The sequence below is a fragment of the Manis javanica genome, chromosome 2 (assembly GCF_040802235.1).
Source record: "Manis javanica isolate MJ-LG chromosome 2, MJ_LKY, whole genome shotgun sequence".
Classification (NCBI taxonomy): Eukaryota; Metazoa; Chordata; class Mammalia; order Pholidota; family Manidae; genus Manis; species Manis javanica.
The window spans coordinates 2,830,120-2,854,209 of record NC_133157.1 but is presented as its reverse complement, the minus strand read 5'-3'; the positions used below and the strand labels follow the sequence as shown (position 1 = coordinate 2,854,209).

The following is a 24,090-nucleotide window of genomic DNA, read 5'->3' as shown; positions in this document are numbered from 1 at the left end:
AGGCTGGTTGCACCTCCCTTAGGGAATTCTCAGCGAGCTCTGGGAAACCCAGACGCTCAAGTGCTGGGTGGACCAGCTCTGTGTGCACTTCCCCCCAGCGAGGGCTGCACCCCAGGCCGGCACACTGCTGGCGTCAAGGTCACCTCTTTCCCCAGATTATGTGTCCCCATCGAGAATTTTCCCACCTCGTGACCCAGTCAGGGCTCCTGGATCTTATCCCACAGAAACAGCCTGAAGTCATGAAAGCCTGGGACCTACCCGGACACGCTCTGAGGGCTCCCCAGCAGTGGTGGGAGGGTGACAGAAAGTGCCCCATGAGGCCACATGGAAACACTAGCGATGGCTACCAGTGTGATGGCAGACTCAAAGCAGCTGTGCTGACAGCTGGGGGACTCGGCACGTGCCGTCCCCGGGGTTCCCAGGGCACTTGGGACACATGGTGGTAGGTTCTGGAGGCCAAAGGAACAGGTCCCGCCCCAGCTGCCATTTGCTGTGTGACCCTGGGCAAGTCGTGAGGCTCTCTGAACCTCCCTTTTCCTCATCTGTAAAACTCAGAATTGCATACAACTGTGTGTGGGATTTAATGAGACTATCAAAATGCCTAGATGAGTGAAAGGCACACAGTAGGTGCTCAGGAAGACCAACTGTGGTGGTTTTTAATAACATGGACAAATGGAAATAGTTTGACATGACAGGGCAACAGAGTTGGGATAGTAGCAGTTGATTTACTTTCCTTAAAAATGAGTCTGTCAACCTGACTGCACAACTCTGCTCTCCCCAGCCCCCGAGAAAAGTCTAAGGCCTTTGAAGCTCCGCTGGCCTTGGCACCCCTGATTGCCATCTGCCTGCACAGGAGGCACTTCGTTCCCACTTGTAGGGACCCCTCTCTGACCAGGGGGATTATGCCCAGATCGCAGTGGGGAGGAGATTTGCAGACGGGAACAGGTGGGGCCTGTTTTTGGAAGTGGGAGCCGCATTCCAGGGATTCCAGCTAGGCAGCCACCCAGAGTCAGGCTGGTGCCCTGTGCACCCAGCACCACCTGGAGGGGGCTGTCTGGGGACACCAAGGCCTGGAGTCCATGAAGGGCAAAGGCAGACAGACTTAGCTGCGGGGACTTTGAAGCAAGTGAGGATAGGTTTAAATCCAATAGGAAGTGAAAGCAGACGTTGCAGGATTCATTCATTGGGAGGGTCTTTATTGAGTACTTGCTGTGTACCCTCCTGCCAGCAGGCACTGCAGCCTGGATGGGCTATCGCTGCTCCCATGAGCCCACAGTAGTGAGCAAGGGCAGGAAGGGGTGGGAGCATGGGTTCCCGAGGAAGGGTTCAGGTGACTGTCCTGGCTCCCTGCAAAGACAGATTTTCAGCTCTAAAACGGAACAGTGCCGGGGAAAATGGACAGCCAGTCACCCTAGAGATGGGCGACCTAGAGGTTGGCTTAGAGACAGTGGTCCCAGGATGGGAGGTGACACAGGGGAAATGCAGCTGGGGGTGCTCACCGGCTGGGGGAAGAAGGCCCTGAAGGGATGGGTGCGTGGGGGAGGAGGACACATGGGCCAAGGCCAGGGAGGGAGGGAGTTCAACATCAGGAGGATCCCCCAAGAACACAGTCCATGTCAGGAGGTGACGCATTCTTCCTGGCTAACCTGCCCTTTCTGTACCTGGGAAACTGAGGCCGGGGGAACGAGAAGGGTGGGGGCACCATTAGGACTAGAAATGGCTTTCTGGATGGCAGGGCTGAGGGCAGCCAACCTGACTCAGGGTAGCTGAAGGCCCACTGGGACCCATGGGGTGGTGGGCGAAGGCCTGTCCTCATGGGCCATGGGGAACTGGGGGGAAGGGAGAGCAGAGCCCAAGGAGGGGGAAACAGGGATGTACATCTCCCAAACCACGGAAAAGGTACCAGGGGCAAAAGAATTTAACACAAAACAGCACTCACCTGGGCTGGTGGAAGCCCTGGGGTCTCTAGACAGCATCAGCTGCCCCCTGGAATGGTGGTCCCGCGGAGGCGGCCGTCCTGTCTGGAAATCCAGAGAGCAGCTCCTGAAAGTCCTGCTGCGGTGCACCCCCTGTGCCCCTGTCTGCCACGACCCTCCCTCCTCCACTGCCACTGGAATCCAAAGCTCTGTGCTTGGCCATTGAAGGGCCGGTTGTCCCCACCCAGCTGCTGTCTGCTTTGGGGCCATCGCAGCATTCCTGCCACGTGGTCTCTCCCTCTGCCACTGCGCAGCCAGCCCTTGGGTTTGGAAGTCCACCGTCCCTGACGAAGTATTTATTGCTAGGTGACAAAATATGGTTTTTCAAGCTTCAAGTCCTATTAGAAGGTGGTATTCTTAGTTTCAGCTCTGTCACTGCCATAGACCCTTGCTGATTGTTCCTGCTGACAGTTTGCTCTCTTCTTTGAATGCCCTCAGCACTTGCTTCACTCACTCATCCATCCATCATCCACCCACCCACCCGTCATCCATGCATACATCTATCATCCATCCATCCATCTACCCACCATCCTTCCATCATCATGCATCTATCCATCTATCAATCATCCATGCATGCATGTATCCATCATTCATTCACCTATTCATCAATCCATCCATCCATTCATCCATCCATCCACCCACCATCCTTCTTTCATCCATGTATCTATCCATCGATCCATGCATCCATCTACCCACCACCCATCCATCCACTCATCGTTCATCCACACACACATCTACACACCACCCGTGCATGTATTCTCTACCCCTCACCCATTCATCTGCCATCCACCCCACTGGCACCTCTGAGTGGGTTGTGAGGTCTGGTGGCTGGGAGGGCAGGTTCTGCCTTGAGCTAGTCCTGACTTCATGCTGTGCCCACTGCCTGTGGATCCGTGGGGAGCTTCTCAAACTCTCTGAGCTTTGGTGTCTTCATCGTGACAGGAAACAAACGCATCCACTTCTCAGGTTTGTTGTGAAGGTGCCAGAGGTAACACATGTAACAAACGTACTTGAGAATCAAGCACACAGATGCTCCTCCTTGGCCTCCTCTCATCCCATGCCACCCGCCAAGGGCACTGGGACAAGCCTGGTGGAAAGATCCGGGTGAGTGGGGACAGTGCCCAGACAGGCTCATACTGTCTGGTTGATGGGACAGCCTTAAGAAATATATTTATAACAAGTATTCACAGAGACAGGTTCATTTACAAATTAGCTCCCATTAGCCAAAGCACAGGTAATGGTAAAAATCATACCTCTGAAATGTTTTCCCTTTCTCTGTAGTTTTTATTCACTCTCCCATTTCCACCTGTGATTTTTCTGAGCTGGACGTCATTACTGGAGGGATACAAAAGGATTTAAATCTTAGACAATAGAGCAAATCACCTGTTTAACTGCTCTACCTACTGTTATTTGGTTTCAGGATTTTAGCTATGACTGCAGGGATGGATTGCAAAACACTCCACAGAGTTAGAGGGTTTTTTGTTTCTCACTGGAAGATTCTATCTCTGCGTGTGTGTGGGGGAGGCAGGAGATGAGAACAGTTTACCTGGGAACCTGGTTTTTCTGAGTTCTGGAATCAGGATCTTTATCCTGCTCTTCCTGGAGGGTTGGGGAGTTGGGAGTACTTTTGATTTGGGCTGGGATCTGGGGTGCACAGTTTGAGGGTGGCGTTAGGTTAGAGGAGGAGGCCAGTCTGGTAAACTACGTCAGCAATTTGGATTTGGACCCAAGCGCAATGGGAAGGCAGTCTGAGTCTTAAAACAGCAGGGGACAGATCAGAGATGGGGTTTAGAAGTTCTGACTGCACTTCAGAAAGGTTTGGAAAAGCCCAGCTGGGAGATGGGACCAGGGTGGGATGGAGAGAAGTGGATGGATACGAGAGCTGAGAGGTGATGGGGGGCTATCTCGGAGGGCTCCTTTCTAGCCGAAAAGCCAAGCGGATGAGATACCCTTCTTCATTTAGAACTGGTTTTATTACCTTCCATGGACACTGCCTCTGGCACCTGGGCATCTGGCCTACCGTGAGTAGGTCTCCTGGGCACAGAGGTCCGCAGGGAGCTATGCACTTTGAAGCCCCTGCATCCCCCTTGGGAGGGGAGCTCCTATGACACAGACGCACCTCGGCTCCCTGGGCAGATCCATTTCAAATGCTCGGTCCTCTTGCCTGCACTGTTTCCTGCTGATACCACAGTGGGTGTTCCTAATTTTAATGGGAAATAAGGGACATCATCTTATCCTACCCACAGGCCTGGGTTGGAGAAGCGGAGACCACGGCCACTTACAAGACTCTAAGAGCAAAACGGGTAGCAGGCGTGCGGCACTGGGGGACAGCGCACAGGGTTCAGGGCCAGAGCCCGGCTCCAGCCTCTGCTTGTGCCTGGAGCCCTCCCCTCTGGGCCGACTCCCCACCCCCCGCAATCTGTCACGTCAGGTGACGGTGCTGTGAGGGCTGACTCCGGTGGGGGGCTCGGCAGAGTGGCAGGCGCGCCCCGGGCGCTGGGCAGGGAAAGCGGACGTCCAGGAGGCTCCGCGCAGGCCCCCCGTTGCCAAGTGGCCAGGTGCGGGTCCCTGGGCGCAGGGGGGTCCCGGGCTGCAGCGGAGACACGGCGGGAACTCGGCCACGCCGGGCCCAGACGCGTGCGCCGCCGGCACTCGGGGACGCCGTCCTGCAGGGCGGTCCCAGAAGAAAGGGTAGGGCCCGCCGCCCCCCAATCCTGGAGCGGCGCCCCTACAGGGCGGGCATAAGTTGTGAACGTGCGAGGGGCACCGAGCACTTTCCCGTAGGTACTTCAGGTTCTGGAAAGTTCAGGAGCAGACGGGCCCGCACCGGCCAACTTCAGGGTTAGCGCTTTTCAGCAAGAAGCCCGCGCAGCACCTGCCCCTTTAAGGCGTTGGGCCTGCGCGAAGGCTTCTGCTCCTCGCCGCTCTCCGTAGCGCTCCTCCTAAACGCCGGCTTTGTGCGCCCGCCCCTCCCGACGCCGCCCCGCCCCGCGCACGCGCAGGCGCACTACCGGCACCACCCCTGCGCAGCCTCGTCGAGCTCGGCCCGGCTCCCGCCCAGGCGGCGGCGACGCGACGCCACGAGCGCCCGCCCGCCCGCCGCTCCCGGCAGGTAAGCGCGGCCGTCGGGCCGGCGAGACGCTCCGGGGCGCGGCGGGACCAGCCGCGCCTCAGGCTGCCGAGCCGCCGCACGTGTTCGGCGGCCTGGCCTCACTGGCCCTCTCGGGGCTGCGCCCCCGGCTCCCCGCCTTGCCTGCGGGGCCAGCCCTGCGCCCCCCGGCCCCGCCGCGCCCCCTCCCGGAGCCCGTCCTGTGTCCCCACCCTAAACGGCCCCCGCAAGCCTTCTCCGAGGCCGGGGTTCCCCGCCAGCCGCCCCCCCGCCTCGCTCTTCCCCGGCGGCCGAGTGACAAGCCCTCAGCTCGGGGGACTGTGGCTTCTGCAGCCAGCGTGCATCTCGCCTTGTTCTCTGCGCCTCCAAAGAAAAGACTCCAGGCCCATCGGGCCAGACCCACCCGGCTGCTGTTTTCTGCTGCAGAAACGCCCCCCACTCCGACCTGCCGCTCACCCCTCTGCCCGAGGCTCCATCTCTCCCGAGAGCCCAGGGCGGGGTCCCCAGGTGCAGGGCCGCCGTCTCCAAGGGAGAGGACACCCCAGGCTCCTGCTGGGGAGCCTCAGACTACTTCTAGACGAGTCTGCAGAGCCATTTTGGGTGATGTAAGAGACGCTCCCCCCACCAGTCTTCTCATACCCGTTTCTGCCCACCCAGGTCCGTTTAACAAGCTTGTGGGACTCTGGCAGGTGGTGTGCTGGACACCGCCTCTGAGGTTGGCCAGCCCCCCGGAAGGCGGATAGGTAAGCTGGAACGGAGGCGTTTCTCAGAGTTGAGGTGGGGAGAGCGGCATTCCCCCACTTACCAGGTAACCTCCTGAGTTCCCACAGCTGGGTGGCCCGGTCTGCATTTTACAAGCCCTCCAGGAGAACCCCTGGCGGTTCCGGAGGCTTGGCCTTAGGTGCTCAGGCTCACCTGGGCGAAAAGTCTTTAGGGGTTAATAGGTAGCATGTGCTCTGAAGGCCGACTCCAAATCGCCTTTCCTGCAGCCAGATGGTATTCACCTTCTCGGACCCTCCCTAAGGGGCTAATTCCTAACCAGCTTCTCAGTTGTCTCAGAAGGACTGTTGGAAAGAATCACCTGCGTGTTTATGGAAAATGTAAATCACTCCCTCTTAATCTCTTACATTGGAACTTGTGTTGAATCAAATTGTATTTAAGTGGTGAGCTGGGTTTTTGCATGTTATTGTTTTGCTCGCCGAAGGGTCGGGCACGTTTTTTTTAAGACTATTATATCCCCTGGTCCTCACCTAAGGGCAGCCAGTTTGTGGGAGTCACGCCCCACCTCCTGGTGGGTCTCAGTGTTTATGTTGAAGGGAACTGTTTTGGGCCTCCAGAAATGTCCTTTTCGCCGCACAGGAACCCTCTTCTGTTTTCGCTGGTGTGTCTTTCGGGCAGGCCACAGGTTGCACGTGTCTCAGGTCTCAGGTGGTCTGGCTTCCTCAAAGCTGAGTTTCGTGAAGCAGACTTCCCAGCTCCCTTCGTCTGCCTCTCTTGACCCCACTTTTCCAGCCCACCCCAGGGAAGGCAGCACTGGGCTAACTGGCACGGCCAGGTTATCCTAAAGGTAGTCACCAAGTGGCTTGCATTTACGAGCGCCAGCTTTTGTGCCAGCAGTTTGTCCCCTGGTGGGCTTACCCCACCTGGCTCTGTAGGTACTTGGGCTTTGGGTGCAGGTGGGCCAGGTTCCTTGCTGCAGTGTGAGAGCTCTGAGTAGCCAGTTGCACTTAATTTCCCCTCCTCCTGGATGAAGACTTTGAGACATGCTCTTTTGTGCTGCCTTACATGTCACCTGGTGTGGTAAGGAGCCCGTGCTTGCAGTTTTAAACACCCAGCTAGAACTTACAGTGTGTCAGCTCAAAAGATTAATAGTGGCACTAGCTTCCGGGGTTGAATGGCCAGTGCTGTTGGCAAGAACACCTCGGTGCTCCCCTGTTGAGCAGGCTTTCCCTGGTTCACAGTCTGCTGGTGTGTGTCTGTCAGGCGCGTCCAGGCGAGGGTCTGTTCCTGTGTGGGAGAGAAGTTGCTTCCCGTGCAGCCTCTGGGTAGCTCCCCTCAGCTCGGGGGTCCTGACTGAGGCAGCCTCCCCTCCTGTGCAGTGTGAGTCTCTGCGCTTGCCAGCTGTGTCGTGCAGATTCCTCCCAGGGACAGCCTTTCCAGCAGGTAGTCTTCTGGCCGTGGCCTCGTGTCTGTAGCCTGGGACAGCGAAGCCTGGGGAGGTTGGGCCACTGGGGGCTGTTAGCATGGTCGCGTCTCCTGGGATACATCTGAGGAGTTGGGTGAGTTCCCGAACTTCTACACCCTGAGGCTCAGTCTTCTGTTTCCTGACAGGAAGCCTTTGGTTGGTCTGTTTTTTTAGGGTATCAAGGACTTTTTGAAGGAAATCGCACTGTGTGTGGGTCACAGAATAGGAAGCCCCTTAAAGGGGGATCTCTGACTGTGACACATCACAGAAGGTGCAGGAGCTGGCCGCCCCCACGCGGCGTCTGAGGAGCGCTGCTCCGGCCGCCAGGCTCAGTAAGGTGTCAGTGCTGTCTTATCCATTCCCTGGAAATTAATTTTGAAAATACTGTTTGTTGGCCTAGGGCCCCCACTGTAGGTTTCTGTCAGCAGACAGCTCTTCCCACTGAGCCTTCCGCTTGGAGTGGTGAACCCCTTGGTGCGTGTCGCCCTGTTCCGTGGGCTTCAGAGCCATGGCAACGGAGGAGAAGAAGCCAGAGACCGAGGCCGCCAGAGCGCAGCCCACCCCTTCGTCATCGGCCACACAGAGCAAGGCGCGTGCCGGGGCCTCCTGGGGAACTGCCAGGGACACATAGGCGGGACGATTCTGGAAGTAAAAATTTAGGACCATAAGTATGTTTGCCCTTCTCAGATACTGCTTGTGTGTGTGCACTGACTGCACACCCAGCCGGTGCTGGATGGGTCTTGTTGGGATTCCCAGACCTGTCCCCTGGGGAGGGGGCTTATTAGCAATATGGATCCTTGGTCCTGATTGTGAGAGTCTCTGTGGGACCCAGAAAACACCTCTTACTATGCACCCTGCCCTGGCCCCACAGTTCTGCTGCCGGGACAGGTTTGCAAATGCATTGTGTAGATGACAGGCAGGGAGCAGAGGCTTCACTACTGCAGTGAGCCTTCAGTTTTGCTTTGGGGAGGCTGCAGTGGCACGAGGGCAGGGGTGCTACTGGGACTTGTGTGATGCAGTGGGTCAGATGGTCAGGTGCATTGGGTAGGGCAATGCCTCGAGGGGCTTTGCTGTTTATACCTGGGGTGCTGGGGGCTGCAGGAGAAGCAAAGATTTTGAGGGGAAGTACTGAGCTCCAAAGTAGATGTGTTCCATTTGAAAGGTGACGCCCCAGACAGGGTTCCAATAGGTGCTGGGGAATAGACTTGGAACTCAAAAGATAGGTCTGGGGTTGAAATTAAGCTTTGGGACCCAAATCCAATCTGGCAGTCTGCTGAGCTGGGCAGTGCTGGTTACTGTTTAATGACTAGTGTCGTTTCTTCAACAGCCTACGCCTGTTAAACCAAACTATGCTCTCAAATTCACCCTGGCCGGCCACACGAAAGCTGTGTCCTCTGTGAAATTCAGCCCGAACGGGGAGTGGCTGGCAAGTTCGTGTAGGTATCTGGACCCCCAGCTGCCAGAGGTGGTCTCCCGGGAGAGAGAGGGGGGTCCACTTCCTAGAGCTATCCCTGTGCCGGGGCAGCCTGCTGTGTCCGTGTGTGCTGGATGGCAGAAGTCACTGCCTGGTGGAACTGCCTATTGCCACTCTGAAATGCCAGGGCTAGGGGCACTGGCCACAGGGCCTGAGGATCGGCTGCCCCAGCATGGGCGTGTGTTGTGGAAGGCCCAGATTTGGGATTGGGGTGACTAGACTACCCCAGTTCCTTTGTATTTCTTTCTTTCAGCTGCTGATAAACTTATTAAAATTTGGGGAGCGTATGATGGGAAATTTGAGAAGACCATATCTGGTCACAAGCTGGTAGGTCTCACGCTGCACACTAAGGGCGCTGTGGCTCCAGTAAGTGCGGGTGGGCGGGTCCCTCTCTCGGCAGGTTAAGATGTAAATCCCTCCCCGTCCCAGGGAATTTGTGGGTAGTTACTTGACTCTTGTTTTTTAAGCAAATACTTGTGACCTTCTCAGACAAGTCTCTGCCCCACTGGGAGGCCTGGCAGAGCTGTAGGGGCTCGTGTCTCCGGGGCCTGTGTGTCAGCAGAGCTAGGGGACCCTGGGAGGAATGGCGGGCGTACTTGCCTTTGGGTGGATGTTTGTCCTCTGCTGTTTTGTCCCACTGGGTGGTGACCCTGTTTTCTCCTTAGGGGATATCAGATGTGGCTTGGTCGTCGGATTCTAACCTCCTCGTTTCTGCCTCAGATGATAAAACTCTAAAGATATGGGATGTGAGCTCGGTAAGCCGTGGTGTGTCTCCCTCCCTGGGGCTCGTGTGGGCGGTGGAGGGACGCTGTAGGGGATGCGGAGTTGTGCTTGGGGATCACCAGTTACTGGCAGCCTGCTGGTAGGCAGATGTGCTGTCCAGCTGTGCAGGGATAGGCCTGATGGTTTTAGCCTGATGCTGAAATTTGGGGAAATAGCACTGGGGTAACTGAGTCTAACAATGCTTGGTTTTAGGGAAAGTGTCTGAAAACCCTGAAGGGACACAGTAATTACGTCTTTTGCTGTAACTTCAACCCACAGTCCAACCTCATTGTCTCAGGCTCTGTAAGTACCCCTGTCCCCTGGGTGGGAGGGGAGGGGTGAGTTCTGGTCCCCCAGGTGGGAAGTAGGGGGGAGCTCTGTCCTGTTTGGTGTGAGGGGAGGGGCCACTGCTGGCCCTCTGCTCAGCCCACCTCCCCACCCCCGGGGGTGCTCATGCATCTGAGGGGGCAGGGGGCGTGGCGGGTGAGTGCTGGGTGGTTTAGTGCTGCCTCTGAGTGACAGGCAGGTCTTGGGGTCCAGAGGGTCTGTCATCTCCCCTCCTCTCTGTAGAATGGCTTTAGTGTCTCCTTTTGTCTGCAGTTTGATGAAAGTGTGAGGATATGGGATGTGAAAACGGGGAAGTGCCTCAAGACCCTGCCTGCACACTCAGACCCCGTCTCAGCCGTAAGTGCCTCGGAACCCGGGCGGTGCTGGTGCCCAGCACGCTCGTGATGTTCCCCCAGCGGGACAGCATGATGCACAGAGATGGGCGCTGGGGACCGTGAGAGGTCTCGCAGCCATGTCCTTGGAAGGGCAGCCAGGTGCGGGGCTGGGGGCGGGTCCCTGAGCCAGATCTTCAGGGCAGGTAGGGCAGCCGGGCTGGGGGAGGGCCTGCGGCTTGGGAAGTGTAGCCAGGGATGCAGTGTGGGTTTTGTGTGGAGTTGATCTGACTGGTGGGGTGTGGGTGGGGAGGCCAGGTGACCCGGGCACAGGGGAGAAATCTGGGAGGTGGAGTCCCACGAGCACTGCATGTGGACCATGTCCTGCCAACATGCGCAGCATAAATGTACACATTCAGCTGCACACCATGCCACGATGTGCTCCTGTCCATCAGCAAAGGGCCTGGGGTGGCTTCTTAGCCAGGTTTCCGTTCTGAAGAGCTGAAGGAGTCATGTGTAAACAGGGTGCTCATTCTTGCCCAGCATACGACCCTGCCCGCTCCTAGAACCATGCAGGGGAGTGATTCTAAGCATTTCCAGGCTTGGAAGGTCATTTTGCCAGGCTGAGACCCTCACCGAGCCCTGACAGGAGGGCGCAGGGCACATGCTGGTGGAAGTGGGCTCGTGGGCTCCTGCCCTCAGGCACGGCCCTTGCTGTGCAGTCATAGCGGGTGCCTGGGGCTCCGAGGGAGGTGGCATCCATGTGGTGGTGTGCTCACAGGCCTGGCAGATGCCGTGCTGGTGTGGAGTCCCGGTCGAGGTGACTTGGACACGGTGTGGCAGATGAACACGTGTGACGTGATTAGGAACTGTGTGGAAAGAGCTCTGTCTGCATTACTGTGACGGGGGACGGCTGAGAGGGCCTCACCTTAGACAGTGGCCAACATGTGCTTATTTTATGAAAAGGCAAACAGATGTAGCTAGTAGAATGGTCTCCTGTGCTCCCTTCCAGGCCAGCTGCAGGTAGCTGGAGTCCCCCCACCCTCCAGGGGCATTGGGGTCTAGTGCGGATCTTCCAGCATGCTGCCGCCTCAGTAGCAGTATTACTGCCCATGGCTGCTGTCCTGCGGCAGTCTGTCTGCTTCAAGAATGTTTCCTGGCATCTTCCGTGTCCGGAAGTGCCACCTGTGACCCCAGACCACTGGTGCCGGCGCACTTGTGGGTGGTGGCAGTTTGCCAGTCACCCAGTGGATGCTGGTGTGTAAGGGTCACACTTACATGAGGAGTGCCCCGAGCATCTTTGCTCAGCATTGCATGCAGTATGGTGGTTTCTGCGGCATGAACATAGAGGGGTGCACCGTGTCCTAGCCTGCTTTGGCTTTCGGGCAGGTGTGTCGAGGAACCAGGAGCCTCAAGGCTATTGGTCGGCCTTCAAGGCTGCTGGCTTCCTCCCTGTTCCTGGCCTTCCTCCCGCTTGAGTCAGGCCACTGTCCTCTTTTGCTGGGTGAGTCCTCTTAACCAAAGGCCCCCTGCCCCCTTCTGCAGCCGTGGACCTGTGCTTCTCCTTGTGCACCTGCAGTCCCTGCTCAGAGCTGCTCAAGCTCATCTGTCTACCCGGGGTTGCTTCTGCAGAGCTTTGATAACTCTTTATTTGAGCTGAGACATGGCTTCCCCACTAGGTTCTGTCTTGTTTTTTTTGTTTGTGGCACTTAAATTTTTGGCTTTCTTCTAGAATGTAAGGTATGGGCTGTATTGCCTTGCTCACACCTTGAATGGGAAATTTGTGCTGCATATGCCAGTGGGTGATGTTTGGATGTGTTTGGGAACAAAGCAAACCATGGAGTTGGTATTGCAGGTTTTAGGGACTCATGTCAACCCAATATTGTCTAGCATAGTGGCCTCAATATTTTGCAAATTCAAAGAAAGGGGTGAATGTGGCTAGAACAGTTGCTGTGCACCACAAAGACAGTCACCTTGAAAGGCCAGTGAGTGGATGGCTACAGTTAAGTAGCTTGTGCTGCAAGACAGTCTGTCAGAACACTGTGGGAATAGGACGGAAGAGGGGAAGCCTCTGAGTGTCTGCCCAGGAGCCTGGCAGACGGGGCTGCCGGCGCATGGGGCAGGGTTGGCGAGCGCCAGCTGAGACGTGCTGTATGTGCAATATGCTTTCAGGTTTGGAAGACACAGTGAAACAAAACGATGTCAAGTATCTCGTTAATAACTGAATATTGATCACCAGTTGAAATGGTGTTTTGGATAGGTGGGGTTAAATGAAATCAAGTCAGTTTCACCTGTACTTTTCTGCTGTAGCTACTAGAAAGTTAGAAACTGCACAGGTGGCTCAGTGTCCTGGGGTCTAGATCAGTGGCCATCCAGGTGTGGCCCTGGTGCTGTGGTGCCCGCAGCGCCCGGGAATAAGAGAAGGGCGGCTCTCTGGGGCTGGCCTCTGCCCTGTGGAGCCCTCCGGTGCTCATGGCTTTGCTCCCAGGGCTGTTGGCAGCATCTGGGGGCGTTTTCAGTTGTCGCACCAGATGCTGTTGGCATCCTGTGCATCAAGGACAAGGGCTCTGCCACACAGGAAAGTCCCATAGCAGAAAAACTCACCAAAAAGCCATGACCAAAATGTCAGCAGTGCTGAGATTGAGGCCCTGATCTGGACAGCAGAGGCGAGTGCCCTCAGCCCCATCCCATCCCCGACCCACTGGGGGCTGCCTTGTGCAGCCTGGTCTCAGGGAGGAAGTGCATCACGCAGGACAGTTCCAGGGAGGTGTTATTTGTGGTAAAAGGGTTTATCCTGGCTGTAATCTGCCCAGGACTTGAGAAAATTTATGATGAACTCAATTCCTGACACAGTTATTCCTTTTATTTCCACTAAGATTCAACAGGAAAAACGGAAAAACCCAGAGGTACATGAGTTACAAGAAGGGGACTTGTCAGGTTGCAGTTTGTTCATGAGAGTGTCTCTCTCCTGCCCGTCGTGGGCAGAGCTAGGCGTTCAGTGACGTAAGCGATGAGGAAACACCGTGGACAGCCATAGAGCAGCAGCTGTCGGGAGGTGTGCAGCCGCCGGGGTCTTGTTTCCGTCCCGCCTGGAGAGCTGAGCTGGCTCCAGCATTCCCAGTGCTGAGCGCCGTGCACGTGGTGCCGGGGTCCCGGCGTCTGGGATTCGGGGTTCTCGGGCTGTCAGCGGGCAGGGATGCGTGAGTGTGATTCTTGGGATGGTTACTGGGTGAGTGGGAGGCTCTCTCCTTAGTGTGGAGGCGGAGGACCCCCTGGCCAGGCTGCCCTCCCGGTGGCGCCCGTCTGAGGATCGGCTCTGGCAGCCGTGGGGCCAGTGGGTCTCGGCCAGTGGTGGGTGTGCATGTGCTTTCAGCACTGTTGAGGAGTAAGTGGTTTAACTACTCAAGCTGTGTTTCAAGGTCGGTTTTCTTGTGGTTCTGTCATCCCTCATCAAACAGTCTGTTGGGACAGCCAGTAGGTGATGATTTTATCCGTGTTGCTCACCTGTGTCTATTCGAGTCTTCAGGAAACGAGTAGATGAAGCGGATGAGGGCTCTGGTGCCTGCTCGTGTGCCACCAGGTGCGCCGCACCTTTGTCGCAAGTGCCCTGATAGGAGGGCTGCTCGGGCGGGACGCAGCCTGGGTCGGTGACTTGCGAGTGAGTTTCTTTTTCTCCTTCCCCTCCTCCATCCTCAGGTTCATTTTAATCGGGATGGATCCTTGATAGTTTCAAGTAGCTACGACGGTCTCTGGTAAGTGAAAAAGTTTACTTGGCTTAGTCAGCAGGCATTCATCGCAGGCCTCCTTGTGTGCGGCTTCCGCTGCGGGGGGGCACACCATTTGGCACTGTGGCCAGGCTGCAGGCGGATGGAGGGGCACAGGGTGGCTGCGGGCAGACCGGCAGCCTGGCAGGGGCCTAGGTGTGCTCCTCACTCTCGCACAGACTCTGGAGTGTCTGCCTCAGGCCCACTTGAGGTGTCCCCACCCCGAGCAGAAGCAGAGGAGGGGCGCATGGTCCTATGCGGAATATCCGGGTCCTCCAGGCGGGCGATGCTGGTAGAGCTGGGGGGCCGCGGGTCAGTGGTCGGGGCTCTCTAAGGGGTGTAGAGAGCACGGGGGAAGCCTTTGGTGGGGGCAGGTGTGGCTGCAAAGTGTCAGGCTGTGTGGAGGGGCGGCGGCGCAGCCTGTTGAGGCCTGGATGTCGGGGTGGGGATGGTGTGGTGGCCACTGGGAACTTCCCAGAGGGACACAGGAAATGTGACTAGAAATTAGTCCATGTTCAACAGGGTAAAAAGACAAAATAGAATAACAAAGAACCTATGAAAACAAGGAAGAAATGAAATATAACATACTGAGTTTTACAGTATGTGTACAGTACAGGTACACAGCACCTGTACCAGAGGCTGTGGAGTTTGCGTTAACCTTTCTGACTTTTGTTGTTTTCAAGAAACACCTGAAACAAGGCAATTAGTAAGGCTTGGAAAAGAAGGGTGAGCAGATAGAAAGTAGGGAGCAGTTTTAGCGAGACGGGATTGAAAGGCAGAAAAGACCAGGCGTCCGACGCCTCTGTGTGTCCAGCAGCCGGTGGTCAGAGAGCACGCGTGAGCCTAGAGGACTGCAGACGTCGGCAGACTAGGATCTGGGGCTCGGCAGAGCTGAATGATACCACAGCCTGCTGGCTGCGTGTGGAGTGTGTTGTGTGCTGCAAGCAGGAAGTGGATGTTTTCTTGGGAGCGTGGAACAGTCTCAGGGTTGCTTGTGGACCAGCTCTAAAAGCTTTTTAATTAGAAAACAAACACACCAAAAAATAGAAGATTTATAAAGTTAAAAGATGGAGAAAGGAAAAATAATAGAAAGATTAAAATGAGCTATATTCTTAATATGGCCAATAAAGTAGCCTTTATAAGTCTGATAAGGAAAAAAGAGCAAAGATGAGCAAGATTAAAATAGAAGGGGTGTGGCCCCCCCCCTCCCCCAGCTGGCTGGGCTGGGGAGTGGGATCAGTCACCATCCTGAGGTAACGGGGTGGGCGCTAGAGACCTGTAGAGACTGATCCCCAGGGAAGGGACTGGAGAAGGGGTGTGAAGGTCTAGATGTCACCCTGGAAGCCAGCTGGTGGCAGACAATTCCAAGCTGTGTGAACCGTCCTGACCACTCAGAAGCACAGGGAGCCCCCGATTCAGCTGTGGGTCTAGCATGACCTTACTCCCTGAGCTTGATGGCTAGTCCAGAAAGACCACAGGGGACGCTTCACTTGTGAACACCGGTGTCAGAATTCTGAAGAAAGTGTTGGCAAAGGTCTGGCAGTGCATCAGAAAGCCGACCATGGCTGGGAATGCGTCGTGAGTAAAGGAAGACGAATGTGATAAATGCCCGGGCGCTGTTCTCATTTCATCAGCAGGTCAGAGGCCAGCACCCACGCCTGTTTCAGTAGAGATCAGGTGCCTGAGAAAACCTGGCAGCCATTCCTAAGGAAAGCTCTGCAGAGCAGCTCAGTATTGTAGGCTGTTCACCAGAACCAGTGAAGTTTCTAACAAGTGGACCCTCAAAAGCCACTTCTATTAAAATCAGGCAAACAGGCACACCTTTCCCCCATTTTCAGTGTTTCAAGTTTCTGGTTAAGTGATGAGAAGAAAAAAGTGATTGTAAGAAACTGGATGGAGAGTTTTCTCTTTTTGTAATGATACATTTGTATGCTTTTTAAAAGTTAAGTACAATAATGATACTTGACAGATATCCACTCAGCACTCGTAGCAGCCCTGTGATGTGGGCATGTGGCTGTCACCACCCCACTTTTCAGTTGAGAAACTGAGGCAGGGACAAACACTTGTCCTCATCTGGTAAGTGACAGCCACGATCCGGACGACACATCAGGCTCCATAGTCTGGCCTCTGAGCCACCAGGCCCTTCTCTTTAGAAACACGGCTGAGTATTTGGCAAGGTCAAAGTTGGAACGGTTTTTCTCTGTATGAGGAGTTGCCAGGTAGAGGATGAGAACAAGTTCCCTAGGTGGTAGCAACACAGACGTTAGGACACAAGAAAGAACGGGACCCACGTGGAGAACAGGACCAAATGTAGCCAAGGGGACATACGCAGAGCGTCCCGCCTGGGCTGGACACCCTGAGCGGCTCCATTCAGAACCCTCCGTGGAGAAGCAGTAGTGGAGCTGCGAGGCCGAGGACTGATGGCACATGGCAAGGAGGGGCTGCCGTTCTGCGCGTGAGCCTGAGGTAGTCTGCTGTTGCCTAGGGGGTGACAGGTGCAGGTGCCCCACATGGGGTGCAAACCCAGTGCCCAGGAGCTGCCCTCAGAGGAGGGACCTGGCGGGGCAGGAAGGGAGGAAGGTGTTGGGAGCAGATGGGAGCAACCGTCTGGCGGGTGGTGAGGCGGCGCTGCGGCTCCAGAGACTCCAGCCAGTGGCCGGAGCAGAGACACCTGGGGAAGGAGCAGACAGGCCAGGGCGTGGGGGCTGCCCCTCGGAGATGATCTGAAGTTTGCGTACCCTTCGGCCAGTGCCCCTGCTGCTGGGGATCTGTGCAAGCACGGCACGTCTGCTATGTGGATGCTTCCAGAACGTGGCATCTCTGGGCGAAAATCAAATGTCCAGAGTGGAGCAGTGTGTTCTGGGAACAGTGGCTCTTTGAATTAAGTTCTGCTGCTGAGCTTAGAGGGATGTCCAGGAGATTGTGTACGAGACTCTTTGCTAGTAAAAAGCAGCCACTCCCAAGTGACCACCTGGGTGGGCTGTTGAGGGTCCTGCGGGGAGGCCACAGGGAGACGGGTCAGCTGCTGGCATCCTCCCTGTGGCCAGGAGGGGCGGAGGGCCCCGTCGTGTCCCCTGGAGGGAGCGTGCCGAGTGGCTGTGTGAGTGTGCTGTGCTGTTCTGGCCCTAGGACGTGAGTAGTTGTAGAATGAACGGAACAAAACGGTAACAAACACTGCACAGTGACCTGCCATGTGATCAAGGATGTAGAATATGCCAAGCAGCTCGTTTTAAGTTGCTTTTTAAAACTGTTTTTTTTTTTGCCTTGCAGTCGGATCTGGGACACGGCCTCTGGCCAGTGCTTGAAGACGCTGATCGGTGAGTGCTGCCCCACTCCTCAGTGGGCCCCCCAGCCTGTCCCCTCCACCCTGTGCCTCCCTGGCCGCTGCCCTCCCCTGCTCCCTCCTGTGTCCTGCCCGCGTCTCCCTGTGCCATCTCCCCTTCCGTCCGGGGCCCCTCGGACCTCCCGCTGGTGCCTGGCAGATCCCTGGTCCTCCTCCCCAGCCACAGGAGCCTCTGAGCGTCCCTCAGGAGGTGTGACCAAGCCCCTGCCCTAAAGCGGCCTCCTCTGCAGGTGGTGCCTGCAGGGTGTGGAGGAGCCTGCAGGCCAACAGCATGAGACAGCAGGGTTCGGGTGACAGAGGGCAGCCCTTCCTGCAGGGCCTGGACCTCAGGAGGGTAGAGTCCTAGGTGGATTATTGTTGGGGCTGTTCTGAGAAGGCCGCTGGGAGGGTCTGGAGGTTCAGTCAGTTTCTGCCCTGAGGAGGAGCCCAGGTAGACGGCTGTGGGCTGGGCCCCCTGGGGCGGCCAGGAACAGGCGTGCTGTGCGTGAGCTTGCCACCCCCCACACAGCAGCACAAATGTGCTCCCGCGTCCCGGGGCAGGTGTGGGCAGGGCTGCTTCCTCCTGTGGCCGCTCTCTGGCCTCTGCACTGTGTTCCCGTGCTGTGCCCTTGGGCCCCAGCTCTCCTCTCCTTACAAAGACGGGTCAGGTTGGCTTAGGGCCCCAGTAAGAGCCTCATTTAATTTAAAGGTTCTGTCTCGAGATACAGCCTCGGTCTGAGGTCCTGGGGTTAGGGCTTCTATGTGAGAATTCAGGGAGGGCCGTGGCTCAGCTCACAGCAGTGGCCCATGTGCTCTCCGTGCTTTCTGAGGCCTCCCTGTTGGTGTGCACCCTTACCTCTGGCGTTCGGTCTGCAGTATCTTCCCCCAGTGGCCCGTGCAGCCGCCTCTGCCCCATGGAAGAGGGCTGACGCCCTGCTTCAAAGCACTATTATGTTCACATATGTAATCTTCGTGGCCACCCGGCAGCCAGGTGGGAAATGAGACCTAGAGAGGTGAATTAATTGACCTGGCCGGTAGCAGGGTTTGGGGCCGAGCTTGAAGCTGTCAGCATCAGGAAAGAGGCCCCCGCCCCTGCCCCATGTCTGCTTGCAGGTCTAGGGAGTGGAATTTCCTGGACTTCATTCTACATCCCAGGGCTGCTCTGGAGCAGAACCTGGGTCCGAAGTACCAGCTCCGTCTTGCCTGAGTCACTCGGGCCTGCCTGCCTGGGGCGGTCCCCGTGCCCTGATGGGGCCGTGCAGTCTCACGCCTTCCCCTGCCTTTCCAGTGTCTGGGACCAGCTGGAGGGAGCAGAGGCCCCTGGCACGTGGCAGCCGGGCACAGGCCTCCCCAGGTGGTAATGCAGGATGCCACCCTTCCTGGTGCTCGGGGCACACCAGCACCCCTGCTCCCCTCAGCTGCACGACCCCTGAGTTCTCTGCGCACACAGGGGAAAGGCTGCCTCTGGGTGTGGGGGTCACAGTGGTGTCACGGGGCTGACCGTGCCAGCCTCAACAGGGTTGCTTACCCCTTTTCAGCTGAATGAGGGGGCTCTGACCCAAACTCCTGGAGCGGTTGGGGGTGAGCTTTAGACCCCAAGTGTCAGAAGCGAGGGTTGGGAGAATACCAGGGAGGCCGTTTCTCAAGGGCGTTCATGTACCAGGATTTTTACCCAAGTCTCTCCCATAGTGGTCATAGTTTCTTAGTTCAGTTGGGTATTTGCAGACTTTATCCCACATGAGGAAGTTGCCGAGTCCTCTTACAATACCCCGTGTTGGTGGAAGGCTGGGCAGCCTGAGTGATGTGCCACAGGCCCTTTGCTCCTAAAGCCTTGGGTCAGAGGGCTGGTGAGCGGCCCCTGCCCAGGGCCCAAGGAGCCAGGGGCTCGAGCGCGCCCTGGGACTTGGCTCATGATGGGCACTGCGTGGCGGTGAGGGGACGTGTGGCCAGCTTCACAGGGACTCTGGCTGACGGTGGGGGTGGCACCGGTGGTAGTTCCTCACTGGAGGGTCGTGGGTGGCATGGGGGCTGCAGGCCTGTCCTCCAGCAGAGGCCCAGAGCCTGGGTGTCCCCATCTGTTCCTGCAGATGACGACAACCCTCCTGTGTCCTTTGTGAAGTTCTCTCCAAATGGCAAGTACATCCTGGCCGCCACCTTGGACAAGTGAGTGTCCCCGCCTCCTGTGGGCAGGTGCGAGGGGCCCGCTTCCTTCCAGCCTGGGCTTCTGTTGGGGGCTGAGCCTCAGTGCGGAAGGGTTTGAGCTCTGGTGTTCTCCCAGGCGACTGTGTGGCCAGGGCAGCCCCTCCCCCACAGGCCCTCCGGAATGAAGGGGTAGGTTGGGGGTCCCTTGGCCTCTGTGCTGCCTTCTGCCTCCGCCCTGGAGCACCTGGATTTCACCCCAGCAAACTCTGGGGCAGATTCTCTTGCAGGACCGTCACCCTGTCCGGGAGGCCCTGGATGCTCTGGTTGCCCTGTGTGCCCCTGGGGCTGCACTTGGGTGTCAGGCTTGTTGGAAGGCTGTGTGGTCAGCGCTTGGCCTTGTCGGCTTCCTGTGGGAGGAAGCAGTGTGGCCGCTGAAACCTGCTGGGTCTTCTGGACCCACGATGCCCGCGTGCCCTCCTTGCAGGAATGCGATGACTGCCAGCGGCCCCGCAGCGTCCCTGTAGCCGCAGAACTTCATAGTTCTGTCTTGGAGCTACAGCGTTGGGGTTCTTGCTGTGCTCTTGGGTGTCCTCGAGTCACTCGGCACTGTGTCCCTGCCGTGCTGGGCACCTGCGGGAGAGGGTGAGCGGGCTCTGGCCCCTGGCTTTGCTCCAGGAGTGAGAGCAGCAGAGTGGAGTGCGAGGCAGCGGACGCGCTCCTCAGAGAGGCCCCCCGAAGTGTAGCTGACTCCCCCTCTCTGCCTTCCAGCACACTGAAACTCTGGGACTACAGCAAAGGGAAGGTGAGCGGCTGGGTCGCGGGCCCGCCGGGGGGCTGGGTGGTAGCAGAGCCGACCCAGAGCCGTCCTCACTGGGCCGGCTTGGAGCAGGTTTCCCTAGCTGGGGATTTTGCAGATGGCCAGTCTGCAGGGTGAAGGTTCAGCCGTGTGGGTCTGTGGGACAGTGTGTGGAGTGCTCCAACCTGGGGGACGGCCTGGAGCACAGGCAGCGGGGAGCTGTGACTGGGCGCTCAGCTGCCTTTGCCGTTCCAGTGCCTGAAGACGTACACTGGCCACAAGAACGAGAAGTACTGCATATTCGCCAACTTCTCAGTTACCGGCGGGAAGGTGAGTCTCCAGCTGGTGTGTCCGCCTCCTGAGGCGCCCGTCGCAGGCTGCCGTATACTCCCGGGGCTGCTCTCCTGTACCCCTAGTAAACGGGAGCCCTCCGTCTCCCTGCTACAGTGAGGTTGCCGTGGGAAGAGCGTGGGCAGCTTTCCGTGTCTGCTGGTGGGCGTCCGCACTCCGAGAGAGTCGCTCGTTGTGAGGCCGGCTTCCCGAGTCGGGTCCTCGTAGGCCGCTCTGTCCCGAGCCCTCCCTGCATCCTTCTCAGCTGCCCTGTCCTGGGAGGTCGGCTGGGAGTAGATGATGAAACGGAGGTGACACGCACCCTTAGTAAATTGTGATTAAAGACACGCAGACGATCCTGCAAGCCGCTCCGTGACGTGTGGGCCCTTGTGGAGCTGAGGGCAGAGCTGGCTTCGCTTGGGAGGGACGGAGCAGGCCGTCCTGGAGGAACGGGAGCTTAGTGTCTCCATCTCAGCCAGAAGAGGGGGCGTGCGTTCGGGGGCTGTAATTGTGTGCCACGCAAATGCGTTCTGACCCGGGCCCTCCTCCCTCGTCTCCCCGCTGTCGGTGCTAGTGGATCGTGTCTGGTTCCGAAGATAACCTGGTGTACATTTGGAACCTGCAGACAAAGGAGATTGTACAGAAGCTCCAGGGCCACACAGGTGAGTGTGAGTGCAGGCCACAGGCCACGTGGGCGTGACAGTCTTTGCAAGAAACAAAGCATGGCAGTGTTCTGCCGCTTGCTCCCACCTCTTGCTTAGTCCCTTGCTGGGGTGGGGGCCGCTCGCTGTCTGGCTGGGAGCGGCCGGGGAGCGGTTCCGTCTGAGCTCCCTGCTGCCCGGGTCCGGCCCTGGCTTTAACCTCTCCATGCTCCTCTCGGCTTGGCTGCCTTGAAGTCCACCACGCAGGCTCTGTGGCTTATGTGACGCGGCCCGTGCATGTGTCTCACATTGGCTGAGTGCCGCGAGAGGCTCCCTGTCTGTCCTGGGAGTTCTGGCTCCTCGGGCTATGGCCCGTTTTCCTGCTGCCCTTACCTCCGGGGGCTTCCCGTGCTGGCCCGTCAGTAGCGGGCGGCCCTCATCGCCCCAGAGGCTGTGCTGTTCTGCTCTGCTGGACCCTTGGAGGTGTGATGGAAGTGCTACTCTGTGTCCCATAGGATCAGCCCGCCCGCCGGGGACAGGCCCGGGCGCTGGGGGCCGGCACCGCGCTGCCTGCCTGCAGGCTCCACGCCCCGGGTGTGTGCTGTGTCCTGTGCTGGGGTGTCCCGGTTCCCATGTGGGTTGTGCACTCACAGGCCTGTCTGAAGCCACACAAGGAAGGGGGAATGTTTTGGTTCATATGCAGGCTATAAATTCATCAGCCTGGCTGACCCCCAGTTCCAGCTCATGAGAGCTGATGCCCTGCCCAGGAGGACTTGCCTCATGGTGACAGCCTGCTCCTACGGAGCATTGGGGGCTCAGCAGTGGTGGGCGGCACTGGGAGCAGCATGCCTCTGTCCTGGCAGCATGAGGCCCGCCCCCAGCCGCTGCTGCCCAGCTCAGGGCCGGGGCCCACGGAGCCAGACCACCGGCCTGCATGCTGCCATCCTGTTAGCAGATGGCCTGGCACTTGGGGGCCGCTGCTTCATGCAGCCTTCCCAGTGCAGATGTCCCCTCTTGTCACCTGCTGTCCTGCTCGGTCTCCCTCAGGCTGTAAGTGGATGGTTGAGTGTGGGCAGAACACTGTTTGTCACTGTCGGTAGACCCTGAGTCCTCGTTACCATGATGGCTGGGGTGAGGCCAGGGGGTGCCCTTGGGGCTGGGTTGCAGGGGAGGTGGCCCAGGGATTGCAAGGGGTTCTCTGCAGCAAGGAGGGAAACGTTCTCGGCTCTGTTTCAGATGTTGTCATCTCAACGGCGTGCCACCCGACAGAGAACATCATTGCCTCGGCTGCGCTGGAAAATGACAAAACAATTAAGCTCTGGAAGAGTGACTGCTAGGGTGACCCACGGTGCCGCGGGAGGGGCTGTCAGGAGGCGGACCGGATTGGCAAGGAGCGGGCGTCTCCCAGGCCCCTTGGCCCAGGCCTGGGGTCGGGAGGGGCCTGGATTGAGCAGAACTGCCTCTGAAGACGGCCTGGCTGAGGGAGTGTCTACCACCTGGAAGTTCTAGAAGTTGCTGATGACATTTCTTGCCAATTCCTCTCATGCCGTCTGGGGAAGAGTCCCTAATTTGTATTGTGTTCAAAAAGTCAACAAAAATTTTTAATTTTTTTATTACAGAAGGGTGAAGTTCAATTTGTCATGAATTGTTTTTTTTCCAGTAAGTGTTCTGTACCGTTTCTTGTACTCTGTTGCTGAGTGCAAGTGCTGTGACCCATCGCCGTGGCCTGTCCCCGCCCGGCTGCCACAGGGGTAGCCCGTCTGCTCGCAGTGGCTCTTGGGACAGGGTCCCCGCTGTGCCCAGCTCCTGCCTGTAGGATTTGTGTTTTAAAGTCTTTCTGGAAAAAACAGCACTGTAACAGGTTATTTCCATGTCTAAACCTTGTGTATCTCGGGAGTTGGTAGTTCTGTGCCTGCAGTGTGATGATGGCACTCGGCAGCGGCGTGAGCTGTAATAAAGTGTAGGATTTTGTGCACAGTTGTGGCAACTGAGTCCTCATGTGAAGCTCGTCTCCACTGGGCTTTGTTACGAAGGTTGTACAGTGGGCAGGAGGTCAAGAGGATTTTTCTCCAAAGACACCCCAAATGCTGCACCCATTCCCGTCCTGTGGAGCCTGGAGCTGCGGGGGAGGACAGGCCCTTGTGGGCTGATAGCATAACTATGGAGGCAGGGAGTGGACCCCTCTGGGAAGGAGTGGATGTTCTTAGTTGATGAGCCAGTGACCCTGGCCTGTTCTGTGGAATGGCACACGTGGCTGGCAAAGGCTTCGGCTGGGCATGAGGTGCACAGGCAGACGCCCATCTGCTGCTGGCTGCAGGACCAGCAGGCCTCTTGGACTCTGGGGGCCCAGGAGCTAGCTCCTTACTGGGAGCTGGGTGTCCTCCACAGCCTTGCCCACCCCATCAGGCTCAGCCTGCTTCAGTGGGGCCGCCTGAGTGCCTGGCCTCCCACAGGTGGGGGGGTGGGCTGGGCCTGGGCCTGCAGGGCAGGGGCTTGTAGCTGCCGCCCATCCCTGACCTGCCAGCAGTGAGGGCTCTGTGGTGGGGCTGCTGTGCCAGGGTAAGGCTGAGGTGCAGGAGGTGCACCCTGCTGGGAGCTGCTGCTTGGGCTTGGTTTGCAGGTTGAACTAGCCCAGGCCTCAGCCAGCTCTGCCTCCCTAAGGCCAGGAGTCCCAGGCTCCAGGGCTCTGAACAGTGCTGAGTTGGGGGGCAACCTGCAGGGCTTCAGCTGGACAGGGCCCCCAGCAGAGAGAGGCGGGGGTCTGCCCTCAGCCAGCTTCCTGGGAACACTAGAGGAGGACCATTAAAAGGCACCTGGCAGTGAACCGCCTGCTGTCTCCCCATCCTCGGTGGAAGTAGACGCATAAATGGGTGGTGTGTTCCAGACGTGAACTGCCACAGTGCGATGGGTTCAGCACTGGGCCTGGGACC

The 24,090-nt window shown here is 57.7% G+C and overlaps 1 protein-coding gene and 1 long non-coding RNA gene across 8 annotated transcripts; one reads left to right on the top strand and one right to left on the bottom strand.

Annotated features, from left to right (window-relative positions):
* Positions 1 to 1,175: 1,175 nt before the first annotated feature.
* On the bottom strand, positions 1,176 to 4,936 carry LOC140846238 (uncharacterized). Of its 6 annotated transcripts, XR_012125222.1 has the most exons (6): positions 4,259 to 4,924; positions 3,955 to 4,176; positions 3,230 to 3,311; positions 2,778 to 3,063; positions 1,940 to 2,021; positions 1,176 to 1,347 (listed from the first exon to the last, which is right to left on the bottom strand). It is a non-coding gene; the product is annotated as an uncharacterized lncRNA (long non-coding RNA). The 6 variants fall into 6 exon arrangements; XR_012125219.1 differs by having other exon boundaries at positions 2,748 to 3,063; positions 3,955 to 4,936; XR_012125217.1 differs by having other exon boundaries at positions 3,955 to 4,922.
* Positions 4,937 to 4,949: 13 nt separating this feature from the next.
* WDR5 (WD repeat domain 5) lies at positions 4,950 to 23,133 on the top strand. 2 transcript variants are annotated; one of them, XM_037007754.2, is made up of 15 exons: positions 4,950 to 5,088; positions 5,743 to 5,828; positions 7,671 to 7,859; positions 8,598 to 8,706; positions 8,998 to 9,071; positions 9,410 to 9,499; positions 9,720 to 9,809; positions 10,107 to 10,190; positions 13,862 to 13,917; positions 17,200 to 17,246; positions 19,339 to 19,414; positions 20,162 to 20,195; positions 20,445 to 20,519; positions 21,094 to 21,181; positions 22,397 to 23,133. In XM_037007754.2, the coding sequence occupies exons 3-15, from the start codon at positions 7,779 to 7,781 to the stop codon at positions 22,495 to 22,497; spliced, it is 1,005 nt and encodes a 334-aa protein (XP_036863649.1). In that variant the 5' UTR covers positions 4,950 to 5,088; positions 5,743 to 5,828; positions 7,671 to 7,778; the 3' UTR covers positions 22,498 to 23,133. The 2 variants fall into 2 exon arrangements, with proteins under 2 accessions (XP_036863649.1, XP_073078050.1); XM_073221949.1 differs by having other exon boundaries at positions 20,069 to 20,195.
* The last annotated feature ends 957 nt before the right edge of the window (positions 23,134 to 24,090 follow it).